This window comes from Sparus aurata, chromosome 2 (assembly GCF_900880675.1).
Source record: "Sparus aurata chromosome 2, fSpaAur1.1, whole genome shotgun sequence".
Lineage (NCBI taxonomy): Eukaryota > Metazoa > Chordata > Actinopteri > Spariformes > Sparidae > Sparus > Sparus aurata.
The window spans coordinates 29,797,205-29,814,485 of record NC_044188.1 but is presented as its reverse complement, the minus strand read 5'-3'; the positions used below and the strand labels follow the sequence as shown (position 1 = coordinate 29,814,485).

General features: G+C 37.5%; 1 protein-coding gene across 7 annotated transcripts; it reads left to right on the top strand.

Annotated features, from left to right (window-relative positions):
- The first annotated feature begins 240 nt into the window (after positions 1-240).
- Positions 241-15,848, top strand: inpp5ka (inositol polyphosphate-5-phosphatase Ka). 7 transcript variants are annotated; one of them, XM_030398617.1, is made up of 14 exons: positions 241-362; positions 1,428-1,581; positions 4,868-4,972; positions 5,534-5,642; positions 6,207-6,323; positions 6,886-7,061; positions 7,303-7,414; positions 7,557-7,666; positions 7,825-7,851; positions 9,783-10,014; positions 12,288-12,425; positions 12,509-12,592; positions 12,680-12,784; positions 12,914-15,848. In XM_030398617.1, exons 2-14 carry the CDS (start codon positions 1,475-1,477, stop codon positions 13,007-13,009), a joined length of 1,518 nt encoding a protein of 505 aa, XP_030254477.1. In that variant the 5' UTR covers positions 241-362; positions 1,428-1,474; the 3' UTR covers positions 13,010-15,848. The 7 variants fall into 7 exon arrangements, with proteins under 7 accessions (XP_030254477.1, XP_030254497.1, XP_030254442.1 ...); XM_030398637.1 differs by having other exon boundaries at positions 253-362; positions 1,433-1,581; XM_030398582.1 differs by having other exon boundaries at positions 261-362; positions 1,467-1,581.
- The last annotated feature ends 1,433 nt before the right edge of the window (positions 15,849-17,281 follow it).

Here is a 17,281-nt window from a genome sequence, read left to right as displayed (position 1 = left end):
AATGAGAACGTATTGTTTATTAAACAAATATTTAGTAGCACAGTTAGAGAGTGAAAATGATGACTATCGTATCTACATTTTTCTCACTTTTTCTTCTGACATTTGTTATCTGTGGTGAGCTTAACCAGAGTTTGGCTCGCAGCTACAGCCAGCCCACATTCACTAGCCAGCCTATCACACGTTAGGAGTAAAACGTAAAGCCAATCCTTTTAGAGATATTGATTTAGTGAGGCGGGACAAGTACAGAGCAAGAGCTGTGAACCGTTTGTGTACCAAATTATTTGACGGGACTGTGTATTAATGCTGTTGCATGTTTACGACAGGGATATCTTGCTTTGTAATGACAGTGCGTATTCTTACAGGTACATCCATCTCAGCCTTGTATAACATTAAAATATGGCAGTCATTCTGTCGAGCTGTCGAATGGTAGTTTCTCGCTCGGCTTTGTTTATGTTTTTATGACACTGTTGTGCACGACCGTATGCAATAGGACATCCTGCATCACATACTTTGTATTGTGACACACTGAATATTTTTCTGGCATACTATGGCCGCATGGGTATTGGAGATTAGATTGAAAACAGATAGTAAAAACATGCCTGACAGCCGCTTTACTGCATTATTTATGTGACGGCAAAAGAACAGATCGTTAGCCGGACAACCTCCTGCTTTTTCCCCACTTCCATCGTTTTCCCACAGTAACATTAACCTGTAGCTGTGCTAAAAACAAAGGCTTCCGGTCGGGTTTACAGTGTGATTTTCAGATTAAAGTGTTTACTATGTTTGAAGCTAATCACAGAGTTTAAACAAATTAACGCCGATATAAAATAATCGTAAAATAATTGTGAAATTAAATAGAAAACATTACTTTTGATAACAAAGAGTCACTTCAGTTGACCCTTTTATTAACGTCGCATTTTTGAATTCTTTAATTTTGAAGGTTAATAACTTGGCTTCCGGATATAGATCAGTCACAACAACAGTACTGTACTCTGCAGCGGCTGGTCGACTGTATGTGTCTTTGCAAGTAGATAAACATCGAAAACAAGTACTGCCAACGCTTGTCAGGTAGTATACAATAAACCACTCATACATGTTGTTATTAAGTGTCTAATTATAAAAGCTTTGTTAAGCTTTACACTATCAGGTGACAGCTGCCACAAGTAACATCGGGGCGTGATGACAACGTTCACTGTTGACGATTAGCTTCACCCAAGTTAATGTTAGCAGCTGTTAAATTAATAACCGAGTGTTTATTATGTGTTAGACTGACTGTATGAAGAACCTTTAGTTATGTTCAAACTTGACGTTGTAGGAGGCTGAAGTTGCTAGCAGTGTTAGCTAACAACGAGGTTTATTGAGCAAGTGCTTTGACCAAAGCTGTTATTGCATATATTAGCTAACGCATTTGCTTTGTCTCGGCACAGTGCAGTAAGGTCCAGTGGATTTGCCTCGTTGCCTTCCAGGTGTGGAGATGATGGAGGAGAATGAGGAGCAGTCACACGGCCAGCAGGCAGACTTGAGTTTGAAGAAGGGGAACTACGAGGAGGAGGAGGAGGAGGAGGAGGAGGGGAGCTTCAGGTTGGACTCCGCTCTACGACCATTGTTGCGTCTGCGTTTGTCGATACTTCTTTAGTGTTACACAACGATTACACACAACGATTGGATGTCAGCACTCTTCATTCCACAAATAGCTCCAGTAAATTGCTGGGCTAGTATTCCATTGTGGTATATAGTGGTAAGCCAGGTATTACCAGTTTTAAAAATATGATCAAGCACTATCAGACCTGTAACCAAGAAGCAGTAGCCCCCCATCACACTCATCAGGGAATGCACAACATACAACTGCACAATGAGTGGACTTGGAAGAGAAGTGCTGATGTGTAATGACCTTTGTTTTTATGTGTGGCTGATGCATGGTAAGGGGATTTACACGCAATATACAGCTACTGAATGGTTGTGCTGTCACAGCCATGAAATGGTTGGGCTTGCTGCTCAGAAAAGTGACGTCATGTGGGAAACAACTACTTATGTGTTTTATCACTTAAAGGCCCAGGTGTATAACATTTAAGGGTTTATGAGGATCGACTGGCAGAAATGGCATTCATCCATCCTTCATCTGAAACCGCTTATCTTTTTGAGGGTCATGGGGGGCTGGAGTTGATCTCTGCTGACATTGGGGAACACCCTGGATAAGTCACCAGTTATTCACAGGGCTCAGTAAGGCCTTTGTAATTATAATCATGATGTATAATCATCAGTAATGCACAGTATATGATTTAAAACAAAAACTTAAAGAGTCCATGTGTTTTTGTAAACTTAAAATGAGTCCTTTATATCTGTAGAGGGCTCTAGGTTGAGACTGTTTTGGTTGCACATGCGCCCTTAAATGTGCCAAAGTGTGACAACATTTTCATTGGTTGCACGGATGTGCCTGAAATTTTACAGGTAAAAACATAAAAGTAACATAAAACAAGCACCAACTGGGTGTTTAGACAGTTGTTTATGAACAATAAGCAACTTCAGCATGTTTTCTGTATATTAGATTGTATTTTACCACAATAACCTTTGAGGTTAATTTATTCATTAGAGTTTTGTCAAACATCATTGCTGTTGGGGTGGAGGTTGTTAGGACCGACCTGCTGCCTGCCAAATCAAAAGTTCCCCTGGCTTATATGAAAACATGTGTAATTTCTCACCCCTGTAATGCAGAGTGACTGTTGTTGTAGTCAGACCAACAATCTGTGTCAGTAGAACTGTAAAGAAGCCTCATCATGCAGTGAGAAGGATAGTGTTATGGTTAAGGACTCAGGTATCTGTTTAGAACACAGTTTATATTTTATTTAAAAAAAAAAAACAGTGTGCAGGAGGGATCTCCAGCTGCTCCTAATGTCTCCTCATGAACACTGTGTTTTGTTGTTCTTGTGGCCAGGTACCTTCTTTAGACAGTAATGCATTGTCCAGATCTGGCTGTAATCTCTGTACGAAAGACATTATTTCTATTTCTTGCTTTCTCTTTAAAACCTTTTTAGATTTGCATTTTAGTGTACAGCTGCAAGATTTTTCTGTGCATGTGAAAGGTCTGCAAAGTAAATAAGCCTAAAGTCCACGCTAAAGGAAGTTACTCTCTCCCACAGAAAACACTGCTCCTGCACTGCCTGAAACAGGGGTTTTATAGTTATATCTCTTTATTTATTTATTACAAAATATGTATATTCCAGGCAGTCAGCAGACATACAGTTGCTGCTGCTGTAACAATGTTATTTTAGATCACACTATCTTGTTCGGCATGACCTGCCCTACTCTGCCTCTGATTGGCAACATCCTGCCTGTTAAGTAATGCACATGTGCAACTCTCACCAAAAATTGAACAGAAGCAAGATGTCTCACTCTGTAGCTAAAATGGAATATTCAAGACATGTTGCTGCAGCAATGCACCATATGAGAAAAATGCTGTGTTTTATAAAAGTTAAAGTATGTGAACCTATTCTACTAGGACCCCAAAATAAAAGTATAAGCCTGAAAATGTGCATAATATGATCTCTTTAATAAAAGGTTTGGTATGAGTAGTCTACTAACTCTTCATGTCGGTGCCTGCCCCTGGTACCAGAACCACGAGGCTTTTATGAAAGAATAATTATCTTCCTCATTTAGGGTTGATTGTGCTCCAGGACTAAATACATAGCAATTTTTGCCAGTCTAGAAATCAGACTGCATTTTGCCAGGTGGATTATCTTGCTCAACAATACATACCTAATGCGGATTTGAAGAAAATAAACAATGAGTTGCAAAGGGAAAGAGTTTTTATGTTCATGCGTTCAAGTTGGTTACTCAATTTTAATAGGCCTACTGTTGAAACATTTTACAATGAGATTATACCCAGTTTTTGGTACACAAAGAAGACTTGTAGACAAATTAAGCAATGTCCTAATCGCTCACTCCAAGTCTGAGGCACCCACATTCTTGAGCTTGGACTTCTGTTATTTCACTCAGAAGTTTGATTCAACAGAATCAACCAAATCATCGGGCTTGCAAGTCCCACCAGTCAAGTTTGTTTTCATTTAGACAATACATTGTGTTTTCTTATTTTGCACAACAACCCTGAGGATTTAAAGACAGCTGACTTGGGCTTGCTGCAATCAACTTTTTTAGCCAGAATGGATGAAATCAGTCGGATTTTCGGTACCATAGGGCGTGAACGCTCTGATAGCTATTCCACACAGTCGACTGGCAGCAAACTGTTGCTGCGCCATCGGCTCAACCAGCTGATGACCTGCGTGGATGACTTGGACCCTAAAACGGAGCTGCATGAGAAAATGATCAAGACCCTGGATAATGCCTTCCTTGTCTGTGGCAAGAGAGCCAACAAGCCAAAAAAGGACAGTTTCAGGTGGAGAACAGATGCCACCTTTTACAGGAATGATATTCCTTACCTTCTCTTTTGCTTTTCTCTTCAACCTGCTTCATTGTTGTTTTTTTCCCTTGTGGGTTCAATTACCTGCCTTAACACTGGCCATCAAAAGAGACTCTTGATTCTTGCTAGTTAATGCACCATGCAGTCGAATTTATTCCTTGGAATATCTGTCATACATTTTACAATCGCAGTTAGACACAGAAAACACGGCATTATGGCTGTTGTGAGTTTGGGTGAATGGATGACTGCTCTCATTATGTGTTGACTGTAGCAGCCTGACCTGCATTGTGTCTTTACAGTGGTCTGTTTTGCATTTTGCCACACTGGTTGAATCATGCTCTTTGACTGTAAAGCCCAAAGCTTGTTCAGGTCTAAACATTGTCTGTCTATTATTGACAGAATATGTATATTTCTGCTGCAAAAATTACTATTTTTCCATCTTCTGTACCCCAGGCTACATGTAGTGACGTGGAATGTGGCCACAGCTGATCCTCCAGATGATGTGACCTCACTCCTCCATCTTAACTCCCCAAAGAGTCCTGACCTCTATGTCATTGGGTAGGTGTTGCGGGTAAAAGATTGGTTAAGTCAGTATTAGGGCCGCAACTAATGGTCATTTTCCTTATCAACAGATTATATTCACAATCGATTGTTAAATGGCAGAAAAATGGCAAACAGTCAGAACCCAGACTCTTTATTAATGACAAAGAAAAGCAACACATCTTGACATTAAATAGAATAGAGGATGGACACATATGTGTGGTTGATTGATAAGTTAATCGCTAAAATCTCTTGACGCGCTAGATGTTTCTAGTGAAAAAAATAACATATTCCCATTGATTTAACTAAATTGAATTAAAAATCTCAACTATTGTAATTTTATTTTTTTGTGAGGTTAAATGTCTTCTTAGATAGGAAGGATCTCCAATTGTTTTTTTCATAATCTGAGCACACTGGGCAGGGTAACACTGACTGAAGTCAGTCAAGGGAACTTGGATTTGTTGCATGAGTTTGTACAATACAAGAGATGTTTGCTTTTGGCCCGCTGCCCACCAATTACAAGTGATAATGACTATGTGTGTGTTTGTGTGTGTCTGTGTCTCTGGGTGTGCGTGTTAGTTTGCAGGAGGTGTACTCGGGACCATTGAGATTTGTGTCAGACACTGTATTTGATGACCGATGGAGTCGTCTTTTCATGTCCACCTTGGCATCTAGGAAATACATTAAGGTGAAAATCTCCTCAAAACACACATGTGCATGCATTATCCGTGACTATGGCTGGGCAATAATTTGATATTGTATCGTTATCATGACATGAGAGTATACTTTATATATTTCCTCTTAGGTTAAGATGTTGTTATATTATGATATAGCACATGTGTTGTCATTACATCCAGATTTCTGATGATTATGTATCTAAATTCTCATTGTGTTAATATTGAAAGTACCAGTAGTAATCATCCCTACAATATTGTCACAATATCAATGTCGATTAGTGGTCAAAGATACCGTCGTATTTGTCTCCTAGTCTCAGCATTTATGAAGAGATTTTGAGGAGATTTAAAAATATCAAGAAAAATGTATCAGGAGATAGACTAAAACTATTACAATATTATTTTAAGGTGACATAAATTTTCACAAGTGAAAAAGACTGAAATTATCTTTCAAGTGTCAGTTTTTCTTTTATAAGTAACTGAGAATCCTTGAGTTCAGTAAGAGTATCATGATGTCCTGTATTTGCTTTGTCTATCTGTTTGTCTGTGTGTGTGTGTGTGTGTGTGTGTGTATTTAGGTGTCATCCATCAGACTGCAGGGTCTGCTGCTGCTCTTCTTCTCCAAACTGGAGCATGTCCCCTTCATCAGAGACATCCAGGCCACGTACACACGCACGGGCATTTTTGGTTACTGGGTGAGAAATGCATATCAAAAGACATCTGCACTGATTTAACATTGAACTTCGATAACACTGTCGAATGTGGTCATTTTCAAATGTTCCAACCAATGCTGACTCAAGTGATATCACGTGAGGCAATTTATAATAATTGACACTCAACACCACCTGAAGCCAGAAAAGGCTTTAAACTATGAGTACTACAACTACTTTTTTCACATATGCAGTAAACTTGCCACCAGCTGTGAACACACTTGAACATGTAAAAATGGAGCAGTTGCTCCTTCAAGAGGAGGTGGAATAAAACATGTATTAAACAGTCAAAAACATATCTTATTTGGTACGTTGGTTTTGTGAACTAAACCACAGAAGCAGAAGTTAATGTATGACATATTCCTTTTTTTCGTAAAAGCCAAAAATTCTCATTACATAAGTTGTAATCAGGCAACAACTTCTCTGTCTCAGTTGTTAAATCCTACGTTCCTCCCTCAAAGAGCATGAAAACTAAATGGATAGTAGAGAGTAGTCCAACAGACCATGTGATTCCTCATTCTCTTCTATCTTGCTGTTTGTCTCTCAGGGTAACAAAGGCGGTGTGTCTATCCGTCTGTCTTTCTATGGCCACACACTCTGTTTCCTCAACTGTCATTTGGCTGCTCACATGAAATACGCCTCAGAGAGAGTGGATGAGTTTGAGTACATAATGGACACGCAGACCTTTGAGTGCAAAAAGGCTCCAACAATTGTTGACCACAGGTGAGTGGATATGCCACAAACAGACTTCAATTTACCCAAACAGATGTTTTTAAAAATATGACTGATCTTAAAGGTGCAAAAGCAGTGTTGTATCTGTTGCAGGTCAGTTTGTATACTTGTCTAAAATCTCTATATTAATTTTCTTTAATGTAAATGCTTTTTTTTTTTTTTTTTTTTTTTACATTTTTCGACTGCTTTCTCTTGCTGTCCTTTCTCCCTGATTGTCCCTGTCTCGGTCCAGGCTGGTGTTCTGGTTTGGAGATCTCAACTTCAGAATAGAGGACCACGGCATGCACTTTGTGCGCTCCTGCATCAATGATCAGAAGTACAACCTGCTGTGGAGCAAAGACCAGGTCTGACACAGATTCAGTCAGATGTTTGCAGCATAATTAACGATGGCAGTCCTGGGTCCCAGACACACACTTGAATGATTTGTTGATGAACAACAAGAATAAAATTTGGGAGGTCATGAAGTGTCTGTGTTGTCATTCCCAGCTGACCATCATGAAGAAGAAAGAACAGATCCTGCAGGAGTTTGACGAAGGGCCTCTGGACTTTCAGCCTACGTACAAGTTTGACTTAAACTCTGATACTTATGACAGCAGGTAAGTGTTTCCAAGTAACATAACGGCAATCATCATCAGCATACTCAGTCCCAGTTAATCCTAATCATACTTTTTAAATCACTTTGTAAATTCTAGTACTTGCCTCCTAAAATTTTAATTTGAATATATTATATTTCCGCCTCTTTTCAACTTCACAGGCTCTACAGGACATGGTTTGGCTTTAAGTAAGAGTTCAAAGCAGTTTGTGTCCACACTTCCCTTAATTTCTCATGCCATCACCTGGTTTAACCTAGCTGCACTTAGTTATGTGTATACATGCTAGTTTTAACATGATGCCAAAAGTGATCTTCATGTGTAACATGCTGCATATTAAACAAACAAGCAGGTGGGAATGTCAGTCTTTTTCAGACAAATGTCAGATTGTCTCTGCAAAGAAAAGACTGAAATGCTTGTTGATTTTACAGAATGTTGTTTGAGCTCACAGACCTGGTGTTTTGGGAGCCAGTACTGCTACTATTAAAGGTACCCTGTGGAGTTTTTGATCAACAGTGGCAGCTAGGTTTTTGTCAATTTTTGTATCATTTATGCGTGCCTGATGCCATTTGAATTCTACACTACGCTTTCATGGACTCCAGACTAGCAGACATTAATGCAAAAAATGCAGAAATTGAAGTACTTCATCACGTTTTATGGGGAAGAAAAGACATTCAGAACATTTGTTTAAATGTTAAAAACACTCCACAGGGTACCTTTAAATGACAATAATCCACTAGTCCATATAAACCCACAATTAACCTACAGTGTGTTATACCATCCAACTGCTTAACAGCTTGTTTATATACAAGACAGTATGTAAACCTCTCTGGGACCCAGAACATTTGCTATATATAATAACTGCTAACATGCATGGCCTGAAATGGATGTTTTGCTAATACAGGCTATGGTATAGTTTAATATTTGTCTATTGGATTCTAACCAGATTTTACTCTGCTTGATATTACAGCTACTGCATGGTCTGTAAAAATATGCAATGTTTTTGCTTCATTTCAAAATTACATTTTACACTGTTTTCTGAATGTTTGGTGTAAAGGTAGTCATTATTGATCAAGTGAGGGGAAAAGAAAATGTGAAGTTTTTAAATGAATAATTATCATTAGTTGTTTCAACCCTCCAAAGCTGACATGGGTCTTAAATACCCATGTCTTGAATTTGTAAATGTAAATGTACTTTATTTATACAGCCCTTTACAACAATACTTTCGGTGTACCAAAGTGCTTTACGGCAGTTAATATATAAAAAGAAGAATTAAAAAAAACAATTAAAAACTATAAAAACAGTGAAAGCAATAAAATACAGCAAAATCAAATAAGATAAAATAAGATAAAAATAAGATAAAAAATGTCATCACGCTACTGGGTATTAAAAGCCATCCTAAATAAATAGGTTTGTAGCCTAGATTTGAAGAGGCCCAGGTCAGAAATATGATGCATCTCGGCGGGGAGCTTATTCCAGAGCCTGGGAGCAGCAACAGAAAATGTTCGGTCACTCTAGTGTTTGAATTTGATTATGAATGAGTAACAGGTTGAGGGAAAAAACAGGGTGGGCAGACTGAGACCCGGCATCAAAGACTTGATATCCTTCCCAACATAATGCCACAGTGTGTTTATGTCAAACCAGCCCCTTTGCAGTATAATTTAAACAGTGCTTTAATTATGTAATACAGTGTAATACATACCCATACACTGTAATATCAAAATGTGTAGTGCATTAAAACATAGAAGTAAATACATTGAATTCATGTGATTGAAAGTTCTTATTCCTGTAGAACCACATTAGATGTATCTTGAAAATTATCATGAAATGCATCCATCTGTTTGATTCCATTCCACAAAATAGCAGCTTATTCAATGGAATGTAATACGTTTATCTTTACCCGAACAAACGGACCTAAACTTTCTACCAGATCCATATACAGGTGTACTAAGGCTCACAACACTTGCAGTTTTAATTTGATACTATTTCTACTATTCATCCATCACCCAGTTATCTACCTCACAACATTCTTGTTTCTAGTTTTAAAGAGTTGAATTAGTCCGCTAACTGAAGCCTGCCTCTCTGCTCTCTGTCCGTCCATCATCTGCAACCACCTGTCCAGTGGTAAGAAGCGTAAACCTGCCTGGACCGACAGGATCCTGTGGCGGCTCCGACCCAAAGCTTCGTTCCCTGATGAGCAAGATGGAAATGGGGCAGGACTGGACGTGAAGCAACTCAAGCAGCTGGAGGAGGATGAGGAGTACCCCCTGAAGATCAGGCAGGACTCATACACCAGCATCATGGAGTACAGCATTAGCGACCACAAGCCTGTTGTCGGCATCTTCACGCTGGAGGTGAGAATCTGGTCCAACACTGAGTGCTCTACTCAGTGACTCACATGTAGTTATATAATATGCTTCGCTCACTTTTGTTGACTGATCTCTCTCACACACCCTTTATCCTCCTTTCTGACGGTCATGCCATTGATTGGATTATATATTTATTGGAGAGTTGAACAATGCTTGTTTTGTGAAGAGAACAAATCCTGTTAAAACCAACAGTGAGTTTATTGTACAAACAAGTATTGTTTGTGTATCCAAAGCCTGATATATCTTTGCTCTGTGCAGTGGAGCACCATTGTTGTCCAAAAACCCCCCAAAACTATTAAATAGACTTGAGTGAGTCTCACTGTGGCCCTGGAGGACATGTTTCTTCATTAACATGAACACACACTGTGCAGTTTATTTTGACTCACTCTCCAACAAACACTGCTTCCTGTACTGCAATGCCCATCAGTTGAGAAAGCAACTGAGTCTTTTATAAAAGTGAAAGTAAATATGTATGACCTGACCCATGTCTTTAATATGAACAAATGGGCTTGAAACACAGGCTGATGGTCTAGCATTGCACCTTTATGGACAGTTTAAAAAAACTATCCAAATCAATACATCAGAACCAGAGATTCTGCAGTCAAGGAAATATGAAAATAGGTTTGACGTGTACAGTATCCATTTCATAGTTTGTCCACCAGAGGGCATTGACAGCTTGATTTTTCAACTGTAAATACATTTGTATTACAGTTTTTCTCAATTGTTTACACACATTTTCATGCCTCATGCTTTCAGAACTCTACACACAAATCAAAAAACACACACACAATGGGCAAGACCCCTCAATTCTCCTGCAAAATGAAACTTTACATTCAAAACAATGTTATTTCTTCTCAAAATGGTATTTTGTTTTCAAATGACACACACAAACCATCATATGAATAGACATTTATAAGAACCAGTTGAACACTGATGTGCTCAATGTAAAACACTATGATGAATGGAAAACACCTCTTCTTCATTCATCATATTGACTTAGGCCTTTTTTGTTCAGTTACACTTACTACAGTACTACAACACATTTATGTACTACATAAATGTGTTGTAAAATATTTGAGAATATTGTTTTTATACTCAGAACACACAAATACATGGTAACAGATATATTTTATTTTTCCCACAAAAACAATGTACACAGTGTACATCCCAACCAACACAAAGTTACATATACAACAATATACAGTCTACCTACAAAACAACAGAAGAATTTATTGTACACAGTTACAGTAAAAAAAAAGACAAAACTGTGCAGCATGCTCTCCTCTGTTTCGGTCTGGCCACAGCACCTCATCCACATCCCAAGCAAAGTTTTCCCTGACCAAGCAGCAAGAGAAATATCGCCTAGCATGGGTGAATCCAGCCATGAAAAGCACCAACTGCTATATATCCACATGCGTCTTCCATAGCTTGGAGAAGTGGTATACGCATTTGTGGATGTTGTGTCATACACTTTCCATCTCCAGGCAGAAAAAAAATTCTCAATAGGACTGAGGAATGGAGAATATGGAGGGAGAGAAACAACTATAAAACATGGGTGGGCAGTGAACCAGTTACGAACCAGAGCAGCCCAGTGGAAACTTACTTTTTCCCAAATGACAACGTACCTGAGCTGCTCTGGTGGAATGAGTGTGTTGTGTAGGGTGTCCAGGTGTTTGCCCATGTGATGAGTCATTGTGCATAGTAAGGCAATTCACTTCAGAATTGTGAATGACAGTGTGTTCCTTGTGAAAGCAGGAGATTTTCTTTATGAAAATTGTGCCAAATGCAGAGAATTGTGTGAAGTGTTTTGAAAAAAGTGTGTTTTAGAACTGCAATTTGGGTGTAAAGCAGGAATTGTGATTGTAGTTTAGCAAAATTGGTTCAGGGGGTTGGTGCATGAGTTACATGTTGTGGTCATTGTGTCTCAGGTACCAATTTTTGTGTGTAAACAATTGAGAAAAACTGTAACACATTAGATAGGGTGATAATCTCCATTGTCTCTGCTAAAGTCGTTTGACTAGGCAAGTTTTTACTTTTTTTTTAATTTTTTTTTTTTTACAGTTTTTAGCAATGTCACACCTTCATTAAATGAGCTATCATAACTGATACTAAACTTCATAAGATTTGATTTTAATGAATGAATGATTTGTCTGTTGAGTATCTGTAAAGATCTGCCATTTACAGATTGATTTGTATATCATTTACCTTCAAAAAGCGGGATGATTTATAATCTGAGATGTGCTCTTCTGTCCATCTAGCTGAGGAAAATGTACACGACTCCTTTGGTGCGTCTGCAGCCTGAGGGAGACTGGAGTGCAGACATTGATTCTATGGTTCTCTACAGCCCTCTGCAGCCCTTCCCTTCCAGTACATGGGACTGGATCGGACTCTACGAGGTTAGCTATACAACTATTTACCACTGGCAAATTAAATGTTAGAATTTCAGCATGACAGTCTTTAATTTGTGTCTGAAAATCAGGTGGGATTCACCAGTGTGTCGGACTACATCACCTACACATGGGTGAAAGATGATGAAGTGGCTTTCAATGAAGAAGTCATACAGGTAGTAACTCACTGAGTTAGATGTCTAGAGTGAGACATTATCTGTTGACAGATAAGTATCACAGATTAAATTTGTCTGTGTTTGTAGGTATATGTTGGTAAAGAGGAAATCCCTGTGCGGGGAGCAGAGTGTGTGCTGTGCTACTACAGCAATACTCTGCAGTGCATCATTGGAATCAGTGAACCATTCAAGGTAGGTAACAAGCACATACCAATACATTTATTTGCCCTTAATGGTATTTAACAACTGGAACCTGATTGAATTTGTGAGTTCCTCTGCGTGACGGTAAGCAGCAGTGTGACCGGCTGCTCTCTCTTTTAGGTCCACGAGTCCAAGGTAGCCATAGAGGAAGGCTTTGTGCACGAGCAGATCAATGGACTTGACAAAACCACAGCGAGTGAAGCCCTGTGGAACTGATCTGTTAGCGCTCACAGATGTGGTATGATGTAGAAATGCATCTGTTTGGGCCTCGTCTGCCTGAACCAGAACAAGGCTTTTAATGGCTGTGGTACCTAACCTGCCGCTGAGGGTGCAGATTAGAAAGTGCAGCCTATTCATGCTGTTACACACTCCCACTGACCTCTCTAATGCTACCAGTGTGGCTATTGTCTACTTGCGCCTCTTTGGTCAGTACTCTTGTCTTGAAAGGTCTATAGGGTCACATTTTCTCTTCACATGTTAACAAAAGGTTGGTCATAGAAGGCAGAAACTATGAGCCATCCTTCATCATCAACTGAGAGTAAATTTCCCCACGATGGAAACTCAAATTTAAATGGGCCTTACATAAAAAATCTAATAAAATGGCAAAATTAGTATATTGTGTATGATACTGCATCATAAAATCTAATGAAATTTGGTTCATGAGTAATTAATGGGATGTTACAGGTTAGATGTATTGATGAAAAAGAAGGTGAAGTATGTTGTAGACCGAGGCTGTCAGATTAGTTGAGGAAAGGAAGTTCTCTGTTTGAGGTCTAGTTTATGAATGCTATTTGATCTGTTTAATGCTGAAATTCTTGAAGGAAATCTGCCAGAATACTGAATATTTGAAGTTTGCCTTGTTTGGAAGAGTGAAAACCTGGCAGTCTATCTTCATATGACTGCTAAAATTCTGAAAAGGGAACAGCAAAACTTTATATGACACGGTGATCACGTCTATTTTACATAGAAAGGTATTATTTAGCAAATCAAAATTCACAGATTGCTTAGCGTATATAAGAATGGTAGCCCTGAAGCCTGTCTGTGGATATATACAACGGATTTGCTCATGGCAGAGCCAATATGATGCAGGAGAAGGAGCTCACATAGGAAATGCCTTCATTCATAGTTTATATTTATCCATATGTTTATTTCAGTCTTATTCAAGGTTAAAAACAGACATGTACTCCTTGTTTAAGGGATGATCAGAGCTTCAAAATGGTAGGAGGCAACAGTCAGCTAACTGTCGAAGTCTGTAGGAACACTGAACAAGGGATGGATTCCAGACTTGGTACTTTAAAGGTTACTGACTGATTTGCTTCGTTACTACAAGTAGCAATTCACATGAAATAAATCTTTGCCAAATTTTGGTACCTGAGTGTGCATCTTCACAATAATGAGACAGAGAAGCAGAGGTAGATGTCTCCCCAAAACTCAGCCACTGACCGCCTCTGAAATCCCATACCAGCATATTATTTAGTTTACTAAACCATATGTTTACGAGTTTGTCCCAAGCATTGGTGTGAAACCAACAGTACGTGAACTGCATTTCTTTGATTCACAGAAAGATCTAATACAACAAGTACTCAACCCACTAGTGAGGGTTAGCATTGCCAGTGCTGTAGAATTATTTTCACAAACAATCCATTTTAATTCACAATACATAAAATGATGTGTGTGCTTAAGGGTGAACTGATTACATTTTGGAGGTCAAAGGTCACTGCTTGTTTTAAAAAACAAATATACATAAATACAAAATGATTAATTTATGTGCATCAGCCATAAGAAGCGGTTAATTATCAGTGATTGGCATCAAATTCCCCCCCAAAAAATCCATATTGTGTATCCTATTTCTTATCACATATAATCTGCTGGCCTTTTGAGCTGCAAGTGACCGCAGCATTGTCAGTGATGTTACCAGAGGATAACACATTAGTGTAAAGTAGTTTTAGGAGAAATGGTCTGGACAATTTCCAGAATACAAAGATTTTCCTGTATTTTTTAGACTGCCCATTCGTAGGTAGTTTGGGTGGTATTTTGCGTGTTGGTCCTTCAGACGTGGAATAGCATATTAAAACCTTTAGAGCAGAAATGAAGAAAAAACTGAAATGTTTTTCTTTAATAACGGATTACAGAAGATGATCACACTCTGTCCTTTCTTTCAATTTTGTTATCTAAAAATGTGTATTATTGAATAAAAGTGATACTTTATTAAGAAATATTCTGAGAATAGATGAGAATCTTAATCTGCACTGTTCTGAAAGCTTTGCTGTAGTATGTAAAATGAATCTGTTCATGGTTTTAATTGTTTAGTATGTTACTGATAATATTCACAGAATATATCTCACCTTGTTGTGAGTGGACTGCTGTAGGAAGATGTTGCAGTTTTTCTCCTCGCAGTATTTTAATGAACTTCAGTTGTTCCTGGAGACTTGAAAACACATTAGCTATAAAATATTACTTTTACTTTTTTGTGGAGCACGCTACCTGTGGCTCATTTTCAGCTTGTTTTCTCATTAGCTCACCTGCACCTTGCAATTATTTTTTTAATATCAATCATTCCCTTTTAATGTTGATTGTTATATTACAGCTAAAAGGAGAACACAAAGATATGTTGCACTGTTAGTTGTTCAGTATTTATAGATTGTCATGTTGTCATTATTAGTGTGTACTGAGAGAGAATATGAATATTTAGTTTGTGTTTGTAAAGTATGGATTTAGCAAGTGCCTTTAAAATGCTTGTTGCTTTACATTTAGTGTACTGTACAAAGCTGCTCAATTTTCGATATAATATTTAAGATTAATATTCATCAGATCTATAGACAACATTAAATGGCATGACTTTCAATGGCCTCTACTTGTTCTTCTCAATTTTAAACAGTACTGTTCTATTGGCCTGCTGGAATCATTTTTATCAGCCAATTTATGTCATGTCAAGTTTTTTTTTAACTAACAAAGTGACTTATTTTTTCAAACAGCAATGAAATATTGTACTGTACACACAACACCACAGATTTATAGCCTGGCAAATGCAATTATTAAATACATCTCAATTCAATCAGTGTGTGTTTTATTGATTGTGAGTTGTGATCAAATGATGTTTTTTTTCATTAGTCGTTGCGTTTTTTCTTTATTAGAAATAATTACAAGCAGGCTGATAACTAGGATTTTAGAAAAAGTGAGATCATGCCCCCATCCTCATCCATCAAGGAAAATTAGAATATTTAAATCTATGCATTTGATTTTGAGAAAAACAATCATTGGTTAGAAAATCAAATGAGTGCCAGCAGATAGAAAATTACTTATTGAAGCTCATTTCTATGTTTAAAACAACTTATTAACATTGTATCACTTAATAATAACCATCATTATTGGTAAATTTATAGTTAATTATAATATAGTTGAATAATTTAAATATTAAGAGACAATGAAATGGTTCATTAAACATTTATTGTTAAAAGTAAAAAGAATTTTTCAAAAAGTTGAAAACATAATTTTCAACTCTCTAATGGCCATCCAAATAATGTTTATGAATGAACCTAACAGTATTTATTGATTTTATTTTTTATCATTTAAAAAGTATTGAAAATACTGCTTGCCACTTCCTAATAAACAACTACTAGTAGTTTGTAGAAGCATCTCATTGCTTGTTAACAGTGAAATAACTACTGACCTATTAACTAATACATTTGCCTAACTAATAAATGAAGTGGCCTTTATTTTGAAAAACAGATTACAAATGTTCAATCATGTATTTATCAGATGGGGACTCTTTTCTCTTGGCTTGATCTCGAGTTCGGCCAGGCCTTTATTTCTTTGTTAGATTGTTGTAATTCATTTTATTCAGGGATGTATTTTTTTTAAATAAAAGACTTTCATGAATTGTAGCACAGTTATTGCCAACATCTGTTTTATTATTAGTATTTATTGTTAAGTTAGCAGGTTTTAATACTTTCTGTATGTTAATCACTTGTTTTGATTTTTAACGATCCACATGTTTTAACATTGTTTTTAAAAACATTGTATATCATTATTATTATTATTATCATTATTATTATTATTATTATTATTATTGTTGTTGTTGTTATTGTTGTTACTGTTATTATTATTATTATTATTATGCTCCATGTCTGGACTCCCAACAGGATGTACTGATATCTGTTCTGATGTGTCATGTACACTGACAGGAAGTTGAAGCAGCTCACAGGAAGTTTATTCTTTTCTTTCAAATGAAAACAAAGAAAAAACATTTTTGTTATGTTTCTCTTCTGTTGTGACATCCTGTAAACTGTAAAACTGTTCTGACTGACAGATTTTATCTACAGCTGTAACTTTCACACACTGAGCCTTTAAACTTTCCTTGTTGTAATGTAAAGTAAAGCTGTGTTGTGGTCAGCACAGGGAGCTCTTTATCTTTATCACCAGTTTAGAAACACTCACCTGGCTGCAGCTGACTGCTGAGATCATTTAGACCACCAGGTTGTTGAAATG

Coding starts and splice junctions, on each gene's coding strand:
- inpp5ka (XM_030398582.1), top strand. CDS start 311: ATGTTTACGACAGGGATATCTTGCTTTGTAATGACAGTGCGTATTCTT. Junction 4,973..5,533: donor CCTGACCTCTATGTCATTGG/GTAGGTGTTGCG, acceptor TGTGCGTGTTAG/TTTGCAGGAGGTGTACTCGG. Junction 5,643..6,206: donor CATCTAGGAAATACATTAAG/GTGAAAATCTCC, acceptor GTGTGTATTTAG/GTGTCATCCATCAGACTGCA.